Raw genomic sequence first — 11,303 nt, 5'->3', positions numbered from 1 at the left:
TATTTTTGAAATAAAGAGTGCTTTTACTTTTGGTATAGCCTACTTTAAGTATATTTTGATGTCAATAGTGGATTTTTACTTGTAACAGAGTATTTCTATATTGTGGTATTGCTAAAAAACAAACAATCTGAGTACTTCTTCCACCGTTGGTTAACGGTTACTGGGAGAGGAAGGCGTTCCCTCCAGGAGGCTGATTTCAGCCAACTGCAAAGCAGTTTTTTCTTTTTTGCTTGGATACTTCCCAGATCCGTGTGTGTGTGTGTGTGTGTGTGTGTGTGTGTGTGTGTGTGTGTGTGTGTGTGTGTGTGTGTGTGTGTGTGTGCACACTGAAAGTGTACATTTCCATATAGACGTGGTACTCTGTGTCTCACGAGTACATGTGCAGGATGGATGGATTACATAAGACTGGGCATATGGATTATGGTGATGAGGACTTTAATGGTTTAAACATGCCAATTGTGTAATGGAGAACTTTCTTTTTAGCCGGAGGGGGGGGGGGGGGGGGCTTCGTAGAACTACAGTCCCCCAATGTCATCCGTTCTCCTGATGAAAAGTCAGATGCATTATGACCTCACTTGATTTCAACACGTAACCTCTTAAAACCCTATATATCTCCATATTCTGCCCTACTTGATCAAACTACAGCGTCACACAAAAGCATCAAAAGTAGCAGATCCGCTTTTGAGCTTGTCGATCTGCTACTTTTGCCATTAGATCTGTGGATCTGCGACGTGTTTTGAGCTTGTAGATCTGCTACTTTTGCTATTTTTGAATTTGAATCCTGAAAAGTAACAGTTTTGGACATACCAGGTTTACACGCGACAGAGACGATGTACAGTATGCTTCAGTTGAACGGCGTCCCACAGACGCCTGTTCTTGGCCCCCTGTACTTTTTTCCCTCTCGAACCCCAACCAAATCTCTACAAAACATACTGTACATTAACCAATTAAGCCCGATTTTATACTTCAGCTATTAGAAAATATCCGATCTACGAGCACACAACGTGACGGATCGGATAGTTTCGGCCAATACACAGCGAGCGCAGGCAGACCAATGTTAGGCACTATGGGGAGCAACGTAAAGTAATATATTAGCCTACTTTCCCCAGTTACAAGTACTGTAGTAACTCTGCATTACTATTAGTTTTTGGGTGATTTTTTTATATACATATCATACATAAGTATGTATACATAATAGTATATCCCATCAGCTTTGAGAGGCTGCAGTGAGAGCAGTTTGCCTGACTGGTGACTCCCCCTGTGAGATCAATTAATTAATATTAATTACTGTTCCAATAAAGTGGATTTAGATCTAAAATGAGCAGGCTAAGCATCACATCAGGAACATCACTTTGTAAGTAGTGAAAGTAATCTAGTAATACAACAAGAAACGTAACTAATTACTTGTGATACCAAGTATTCCGTAATGTTCTTACTCTTTGAAGGAGTAAAGAGTAACTTATTACACGTCCTGAGTAACTTGTTGCCCAACACTTGTGCGCGGCTCTCTCAGCATGAGGCGGCAGACTGCAGCGATTGCAGATGTTATTGTTTTGCATGTGTATTAAAACGTTGGCCACAACACCAGCCTGTGTGTCGCCAAGTTTCCATGCACACAACACTGGACACGCATTTCCAAACAACTAGAACTCACCCAGAGGAGGGCGGGGGAGCCGAGAATTATATCAAGTTTGTTACAACTTCTCGCTAACTCAAACAAGAGTGAGAAAACTGCGAGGTCTCTATGGCAACGGTGTAATCGGAGAATTCAAACAAACGGTGGAAGGTCAGCGGGCATGTGGTTCCATTTAGGAGCAAGGACCGCATTTTCACATTGCTTCATTATTTACTTTCATAAAGTATTAGCTTGATAAGCAGCACCACCCAGTCTCTGGCTCCGAGACACGCTTGGAGCCTGCCTGGCCTAAAAGGACCACTTCACCCCTTTTCAACCCAACTTTATGTGGTTCTGAAAACCTTTTCGTGTCAAGGATCCCCAAATTGATATATATATATATTTGGCCGCAGAACTCCATCTGAAAATATGTTGTGCGTTGTGACGGCACCATTTCTGTCTACTCACTCTGTGTAAGAGGTCTGTGGACAGTGCCTACCAGCGACATAATCGGTAGGCAGGTTTGGTCATTTCAACAAAGATTTCAATCTTTTTTATTTCTTTTTCATTAATGCAAGAACAGTGTCTATTTCTGCATGTCAAGGAAGAGATGGGCTGTATCCTCTATTAGCTTGGAATCCCCTGTAGGCAGGTTTCTGAACTGTTCATAGCCCACCAATGAGACAGCGAGTAGACAGAGATGGTGACATCTAATAATAAGCATTAGCGAGGACCAATTATATGAAGATGAGGTTGAAACTGGGTGAAGTGCTCCTTTAAGCATGATTCGTGCTTTGTCGAACGGCGGTGAAAACGGCCGATCTGCAAGCTCGCCGCGTTCTGATTTTGTATAGCGGCTATTTTTGCCCAACATATATTGTCTTTTTCTCCTGGGAACATGCTGTGTGTAGAATAAAGATCTTGCAGGTACTGAGATACAGTAAGAAATTGACGCATACAAAGTGCAAGCTGAAGGCCGTTTAAGTCCCTTCGTGACAACAGCTGGATGAACTCACATGCTCGAGGAGGCAGCAGCCACGACATTTGATCTCCACTGTAGCTTATGTCTGCAATTCCAGCCAAGAGGCAAGTTAATCCAACAAACAAAAAAACTGGATCATGGACAACAAAAAAACTGTTAACATTTAAAAAATAGGCTACAATTTGTTTTCTCTTTTTACCGTTGACCTTCCTTGTATTTTATATCTTTAATACAATTTTTACAGCTATTTGTTTTTCTCCTTTTGTACTCTACTGTGTCTCTTGTAATGTTGCTCGTTTCTTCTTCTTCCGTGTATCGCCATCAAATGTCCAATTCTGTGTCGTGCAGCCACGCCCTTGTCTCTGGTCCCACTAGGAAGAGGCCCTCCTCTGAAGGTGGTCTACACAGGGGACAGGTGTTAATTTGTTTTATGTATGGGGACTACAGATGGAAATTAGCATAATAGTGTATTTATTTACACTATATCAAGTACTTTAAGAAATCAATAAAGTAACGTTAATAACCACTTAAACCCCTATATACACTTCATAGGATAAATAGTGAAATAGCCAATCCACTACTAGCTCATTGCTACTGCTATTTCTGCGATTTGCCAAAATTGAGGGGGTAATTTGTGAATCATTTCGCCTTTGACATGTCCAAAGTAGGGATGCCGTGTTTAAAGTGGTTAAAATGATACCGGTTGGTGTAGCAGTCAATGGCATATGGACGTTCTTTTATAAATGGAAGCTCAGGGCATGATGTCACATCCTGTTCTGATGGACAGGAAGTGGTGCAGGAGGTCTGGTTTCTAAAAAAAGCTGCTGGATTGTTCCCAGGAAGCTTTTAAAAGGAGCAGGGATGGTGGCACACAAAAGGGAACGATATAATACTGTACAGGCAGCAGGCAGAATCACATCTGAAAATATCAATTTATTAAAAGTAACTAATACATCTACATCACCTGAATTATTAAAAGCAGCTTTTTGCAGTGAGTGTTTTGGCATTCAATTTGCAATCCTATGTGCACACAAAAGACAGGCTGTGAAAAGTCACTGAGGTTATTTAGGGAACTGTGACAACTGCAAAAATGTCACATTACGGTATAGTTTATAATAGCATCCATCCCTTCTTATTTTCAAATGTTAAAGATCGGGACATATCGGCTGCACAGTTCATTACTACATATTGTAGTAAGTCTCTTTACTTGCTTTCAGCCCTTACTTATTAACCACTAAAACCCCAGCATTCGTATTGTGGGGAAAGCTTTTGCAGAAAATAGCAGATCGACAAGCTCGCTGCGACGCGTTGTGAGCTTGTCGATCGGCTATTTTCAGCTAAGGCTTTCCCCACAACAACAGAAAATACACTAGTATAGAGCCCTGAGGGACTCCGCTCAACCATATGGGGTTTAAGTGCTGTCCGGCAGAAACCAGCTAACTCCATTTTGACGCTTTTGCATTTTTTTCCATAAATCAGTGCTATTGAACACCCTTTACGTCTGTGTGTTGGTAAAAAAAATATTGAACTATTGAAAAGTATCAAAAAGCGCTTCTGACAAAAACAGCTAACTCCATCGGATCCTCAAACTTTCTGCTAAACCAGCTAAGTCCACCGGAGTTAGCTAGTTTAGCTGACTCCAGGCTCCACCCCCTTTTGACCTCCAACCTCATTGTGAGCTTGGAGGTCCATTCAGCTGTTCTTATCAATGATGAACAAAACCTAACTCCACCTTTTGTTTAGTTTTTTTCCATTTCCTGAAAAATTTACATTTTGGAGTTAGCTGGTTTCTGCCGGACAGCAGAGATAGACTGTATAATGTGTTTCGAAACAACCCTTGGAATTTGTCTTCAAAACATTAAAGACCGGGGACACATCGGCTGCATAACTGCAGATCTCGATATCGATCGGGCTCTGGTTTTTACCAGACAAAGAATCAGAGAATTCCTCCTTCAAAGTCCCACAAGGAGTCATCGGACCGATGATGTCGTGCGACAGATGACTCAGCGGCACGTCATCTATGGGGTGACGTGTGTCAGATGTCTATTTGATCTGCCCGCAATCAGTTATGACAATCTTCTTGAGGACACCGCCGTCGTGCAGACCAAAGGACTCCATCTTTGAGACCACGTCCATGCCGTCCTTCACCTGACCAAAAACCACATGCTTACCATTCAGCCTGAGAGAGAGAGAGAGAGAGAGACAGAGACAGAGACAGAGAGAGAGAGAGAGAGAGAGAGAGAGAGAGAGAAGATGGGCAATGAGTACACAGCTATCATTCTTAAAATATCAGAATGTACAGAAAGAGGCATGTCTCTAATTTGACTACCATAGCTTCCATACAATTATGGGCTGGTTTGTGGTGCCAGTGAGACAGGCTATGCATGTGTACACTAAACTCTACACATCATTTACCCAGAACTGGAAAGGAATCATTAAAGGGATATTTCACCTTCAAACACTTCTGGGATAATTTTAACGTCTGCTCTGGCTTTTGTGAGCAGCCCAGAACGTTTTTAAGTTGCTTGCTTCAGATCATTTGATATCTATTTTATCAGACCATGTACCTTCCTACATACGCCCGTAACTTCAAACTCCATTTTAACCATGTTAGACGCATTGAAAACACCCGTCCTTGGTCCTTGTGACGGGCTGTTTTTTCCAATTACTTTTTTCATTTATTTTCATTTCAAAACAAATTATATAAAAATCCATGAAAAAAGTGATTGAAAAAACACGGCCCCCTCACACATTGGAAGGACAGCACCAGAACCAAGGACGTGTGTTTTAATTGAGCCTAACATGGTTAAAATGGAGTTAGAAGTTCACATAGGAAGGGGGCGTGTCTGATCGAATGAAATATCTAAATATTAAGTAAAGCAACTTAAAAACTGTCTGGGGTGCTCACAAAATCCTGAGTATACATTATAATGACCCCAGAAGTGTTTTAAAGTGAAATAACCCTTTAAGCCCTTTGCCATCCATACATATCATGCATATCATTATATCAAGTTTTTAAAAAGCAAATTGTGAAAATAGCACATCTACAAGCCCACAACGTTGCATTTGTAGATCAGCCATTTCCACTATTTGTTGCACAGCAAAGTATATAAGGCTTAACCACTTAAAAACTCTACTGTGGTGTATAACATACATTACTGAGTATATTATACTCAGTTGACCAGGGTCCCGCACGGCTCTAGTCCAGGGGTCTTCAACGTTTTTCAGGCCAAGGACCCCTTAGCTGAGAGAGATGAAGCAGGGACCCCCACTACATATTGTATAAAATTGTGTTGCAGATTAAACTTTTTAATAGATTTCATTGACTTGTTTAACAGCACTATATCATCAGTGTTGGATTCATGTTAATGTGTATTTTCAGACATTTAACCACTTAAACTGACAATACTTCGTAAATTTGACCTTTCACTCTGTACTTAGTCTGCTCTTTTTCCCCTCTACACCAAACCTCTTTGCCGAAAATAGCCGATCTACAAGCTCACAACGCGACGTGTGGTGAGCTTGTAGATCTGCTATTTTCGGCCAAAGTTCTCCTCAGAATAGGGATGCTAGGGTTCAAGTGGTTAATGTAAAAAAAAAAGGTATCCTATCACACAAAGACTTGGCGGTAACTCTGTAGTAACTCTGAGGACCCCTTAGGGGTCCCGGACCCCCTGCTTTAGTCTTGCTAGTATTTCCCTCTACACGAAATCTCTTTGCCAAAAATCGCAGATCTACAAGCTCTCAACGCGACGTGTGGAGCTTCTAGATCTGCTATTTTCAACATTCAGTTATTTACATCTAAACAGCTTACCATTCAGTTTGTTACTTACATCTGGACAGCTTACCATTCAGTTTGTTACTTACATCTAAACAGCTTACCATTCAGTTTGTTACTTACATCTAAACAGCTTACCATTCAGTTTGTTACTTACATCTAAACAGCTTACCATTCAGTTTGTTACTTACATCTAAACAGCTTACCATTCAGTTTGTTACTTACATCTAAACAGCTTACCATTCAGTTTGTTACTTACATCTGGACAGCTTACCATTCAGTTTGTTACTTACATCTAAACAGCTTACCATTCAGTTTGTTACTTACATCTGGACAGCTTACCATTCAGTTTGTTACTTACATCTGGACAGCTTACCATTCAGTTTGTTACTTACATCTAAACAGCTTACCATTCAGTTTGTTACTTACATCTGGACAGCTTACCATTCAGTTTGTTACTTACATCTGGACAGCTTACCATTCAGTTTGTTACTTACATCTAAACAGCTTACCATTCAGTTTGTTACTTACATCTGGACAGCTTACCATTCAGTTTGTTACTTACATCTGGACAGCTTACCATTCAGTTTGAGCCGTGCAGATGAAGAACTGAGACCCGTTGGTGTGAGGCCCCGAATTTGCCATTGATAAGATTCCTAAAAGAAGCGGAACGTCAAAAACGTCAAATAAAACTACCGTACATCTGGGTGCGATATATAAATATGACACAGAGATATGCGTTATATCAATCAGGAACGTCTGGGCCTCCATAAATATCATCCAACCACTGAGGAGTAAGATTTAGAGACCGGCCGAAGCCAGATTGCGGCGTCCGATTCCGATCCCGATTTTGGAGAGTCCTAGTCCGTGTTTTGACTGATATTTTTGTCACAAAGTAAATAGCCGATCTATCTACAAGCTTGCAACTTTTGAATAGCTTGTAGATCTGGCAATTTCTTTGAAAATGTCTGAAGACTTTTTAAAATTTCCACCTGTAATGACATCCCCAAAATAGAGAAACAAGGTTTTAAGTGATTAGGAATCGGCTCATAATTGCCGATACCTACCGGTACTGTATGTCATCCATAAAAGTCAAAGTACCGGGCTATCGGCCAGACCAATACATCTGTCTGGCTCTAGTAGGTTTAGAGCCTGAGGTAGAGGCATGGTCATGGGGCAACGAACGCAGCATCTGTATTGAGTAAGGCTGGTTTCCCTTTTTGAAATCCGACACATTCTGCGATTATGCAACAGCACTCACTAAACTGTGTGTCTATATGAGATCAACATGCGGAAAAACTTTACTTTTTACTAAAAAAAAAAACGTATTTTGATAAGTGGATGTTGTTGACTCACTGGGAAAGTAGGTCATTCACTTTAGGATTACAACATCTATATAGCAAAGGGTCTAGTGTTGTGTGAGATTAGGTCCTGCAGTGCCACCTAGTGGGATAAGAATCCTGTGGAAGACTGTCATGCAATGCTGTCTGCAACAAAACAAAGTTAAAACAATTAGGGCTGCAGTTCAACGGACGATATTTAGCGATTATTTAATCGATTACTCTTTTCGATTAATCAAATAAAGCGTGTTTTTTAAATATTATATAAGTTGTGGATCCAGATCCATGGATGCAGTCCGGGTTTTCTTCCTAATGCAAATAGCAACATTTTGATTTTTATAAAAAAAACAGTACTGGGTTGTGCGATGTTCTATACTGTCAGAATCAGCTTTGTTTGCGTTCGTTTACAGGGCTAAAGGAGTGACTATGAGAGCTGTTTCACTGTACAATGTTGTAGGTCAATGAGGAGCATATTTTGAATTATCACCCGAACAACTACTTTTGATTTCTTGTCCACCTTTGGAGTTACATCATGGCATGGATGGTAACTGCACAACCCAAACCTCTACCAAAGGGTCCTGGTCCTTTTTACACACAACTGAGAGGAGCTCTGCTTATTCACCTGGACACGTGTGTTGGAGTTTGAAGTTCTCATCTCTAAACGTGGTTCCATAAATGGATTTTCCTCCCGTCCCGTTGTGATTGGTGAAATCCCCTCCCTACAAAAGAGATGTCTTATCAAGAGACAAAATGACCACACACACACACACGCACGCACACACGCACGCACACTGTGTACCTGTATAATATACATATAATTATATGTATTTGACCGCGGACCCCTATCTCAAAATATTTAGTTCCAGAGACCCCCCAGATGCAAAGATTTGAGTTAAAAATGTTTGCTTTAAAACAATATATATTCAAGGATTTGCCCATATTTTATTTTATAGCCATTTTATTTTTGAATAGCCAAGGTGTAAAATAATGCTTTTTAGCTCCAATCAAAAAGTGACACAGACGCGTTCCAGGTCTTAAATATCTCCACTTTTCCACGAGCTGCACACGGACAACATTCTCTGTGGGCGACGGGCCAGAAATGATTGCTGCACTGAACATTACGAAAACTTCCTTTGGGAAGCACAAATGTATGTGGCACACAATTGACAGGTGTGATTAATTACCCCACACCAATCGCAACGCACTTGTCAATTGTGTGCCCCATACGTTTGTGCTTCCCAAACACAGATTGTTCCCAAAGGAAGTTTTCATATGTGAAGTCCAGCAGTCAGGTTCTGGCCCGGTCGCCGACTGAGAATGTTGTCCGTGTGCAGCTCGTAGAAAAGTGGAGATATTTTACTAAACACATGTTTTCTGCCAAAACTTTCAAATGGATATGAAACTAGAGGACAATATCTGACTCCAAGTCGCAGGAATTAATTATTGGGTGAGTACACACGCAGCGCCGACTCGTTTTATGCCGCGAAGATCAGGCTGATCTTTGGCTGTGTATGTGGAATACATGAAATGTATGTAATATCACAGCCATTCTAGGGCTACCGCTGAATAGAAAAAGTATATACTACGTAACTACGTTAGTTCCACTGGATTGGAATACAATCAGATTGATCGATCAAAATCAACATGCTCTGAAAATGAAAATATGTAATATCACAGCCATTCTAGGGCTAATTCATCGGGGTGCCGATAGCCGAGTGGTTAAGGCGCGTACCACCTGATAGAAGCTCTGATGCCTGACAGCGAGGCCCCGGTTCAATTTCTGAGCCTGGCGGACCCCAAAAAGATAAAAAGTTACTATTTATCGGCATCACAAAGAAATGTCCTCTTGAAAAAATATAAAAAATACCATGACATTTTTTACATGCCTTTATGTTAAATTATCAATAATATCAAAGTTTTTTGCCAGATATTTGGGGGCCCACTTGTAATATCCTCACGGCCCACCAGTGGGCCCCGGTCCACAGGTTGAGTATATATATATATATATATATATATATATATATATATATATATATATATATATACAGTACTCATATTCACCTTACCTGACACATGAACTCAGGAATAATTCTGTGGAACACAGAGCTCTTGAAACCAAAGCCATGTTCTCCAGTGCACAGTGCTCTGAAGTTTTCTGTTGAAAACAAACAGTCCAATAAAAATATTTCAGAGTGGCTCTCATGTGTACAACTGAATGTTTTAAAACGGTAAAGAAATAATTATAACAACAATGGTAACCGGAAGAGTGGGCACCTCGATGTTAAATTGGCTATTCTTTCCTAAATATATTTAAAATAAATGTATATATATATATATTTAGAAAATGGTAAAGTATACAGTATAATATGCTGTATACATATTATGATTAGAAAATGCCTGAACATTTGGAAATGAAGGTCTATTTCTACCATTATTACAAATTACTGCAAAACGAGTATATCCAGTAATTATGGGCATAAATAAGAAGTTGAAGAGTGAATTTAAGTCTGATAATGATGTACCGTGCATGTGTTCAAATCATGTATGGTACTTTACATTACTTAAGATTTTTTTTTTTTTTGTTAATTTGTTTCCTTGGTGCCCACTCTTCCTGCATCATTTTAAAACAGCATTAGAGATATTTATTATATAAATAGTAAAGCATAGCCTACCTGCAGTTTTAGGTACAACGTCTGCATTCAACTGTAATGAAAGTAAACCAAATGATGGATGTTTTCATGTCATTAAAGCCTCAAAGTTCAAAATGTAGCCTATTGACTTGTGTAACTGTTGCACTTCCATTACAATTAAAGCGAGCAATAGCTTGCATGCATGAAAGAAAATGGTGACCTATCGAATTTTGTGATTACCACGCAAACATCCCAGCTTGTTTGTCGCAATTGAACAACAGCGTTCCCTACGTGCACACAATTCGATAAGTCACCAGATTCGATGTGACAGACCCAAGGTCTTCCACTGAAGCTAATGTTAGCCAACGAAAACGTGAGGGTACCTCAATGATTATCCTCCCAAGAGGTTCATTGTCAGCTTCGATGTCCAAATACACAACTGGGTTCTTGGTGGGGGTTCTAGAAAACAACCTGGAGGCAGCGATCGCCAGTGAGCAGTATTTCATACGGTTTTTCATTTGCAACATGGTGGCATTATTTCTGTCTGCTCTGTGGACTGTCTGGAGGCGATGATGATCATGCCGACAGTTGTGTTTACATTCGCCATAACCTCGCGTCACCAGACTTTCCACCTCGGAGGAAAACGTTCGACAGCACACAGAAAAGAGCTGTAGTTGTCAAACAGCGACACCATGTGGAATTAAAACTCTGAACTCTGTTCAATATGAACTCATGGGATGTCTAATTACTATCCATCAAATTGTGGTGGCCGTAATTGTCACTTATTTATCTTTGTTGAGTGGTATATTTTGATTATTGGGGTTCTTAGAAAGTTAAATAAAGGTATCTCCATTTTCTACTGTTTAGTTTGCGTAATTGGCTAATTATTGGCCAAAAACTGGAAATCGCTATAATTTTGTTTCTAATTAAATTAGAAAGGTAACCCAAGAGTCTAAGA

The 11,303-nt window shown here is 40.2% G+C and overlaps 1 protein-coding gene across 1 annotated transcript; it reads right to left on the bottom strand.

Annotated features, from left to right (window-relative positions):
- Positions 1-3,510: 3,510 nt before the first annotated feature.
- On the bottom strand, positions 3,511-10,905 carry ppifa (peptidylprolyl isomerase Fa). Its single transcript, XM_080448972.1, has 6 exons — positions 10,729-10,905; positions 10,388-10,418; positions 9,782-9,870; positions 8,338-8,434; positions 6,956-7,031; positions 3,511-4,776 (listed from the first exon to the last, which is right to left on the bottom strand). Exons 1-6 carry the CDS (start codon positions 10,870-10,872, stop codon positions 4,641-4,643), a joined length of 573 nt encoding a protein of 190 aa, XP_080305098.1. The 5' UTR covers positions 10,873-10,905; the 3' UTR covers positions 3,511-4,640.
- Between the last annotated feature and the right edge of the window lie 398 nt (positions 10,906-11,303).

Source organism: Gymnoscopelus braueri (assembly GCF_963280865.1).
Source record: "Gymnoscopelus braueri genome assembly, chromosome: 14".
Taxonomy (NCBI): domain Eukaryota; kingdom Metazoa; phylum Chordata; class Actinopteri; order Myctophiformes; family Myctophidae; genus Gymnoscopelus; species Gymnoscopelus braueri.
The sequence above is the reverse complement of the archived record's forward strand: the minus strand, read 5'-3'. Positions and strand labels throughout refer to the sequence as shown.

Coding starts and splice junctions, on each gene's coding strand:
- ppifa (XM_080448972.1), bottom strand. CDS start 10,872: ATGTTGCAAATGAAAAACCGTATGAAATACTGCTCACTGGCGATCGCT. Junction 9,871..10,387: donor CGTTGTACCTAAAACTGCAG/GTAGGCTATGCT, acceptor TGTTTTCAACAG/AAAACTTCAGAGCACTGTGC. Junction 7,032..8,337: donor ACTCCAACACACGTGTCCAG/GTGAATAAGCAG, acceptor CGCTTCTTTTAG/GAATCTTATCAATGGCAAAT.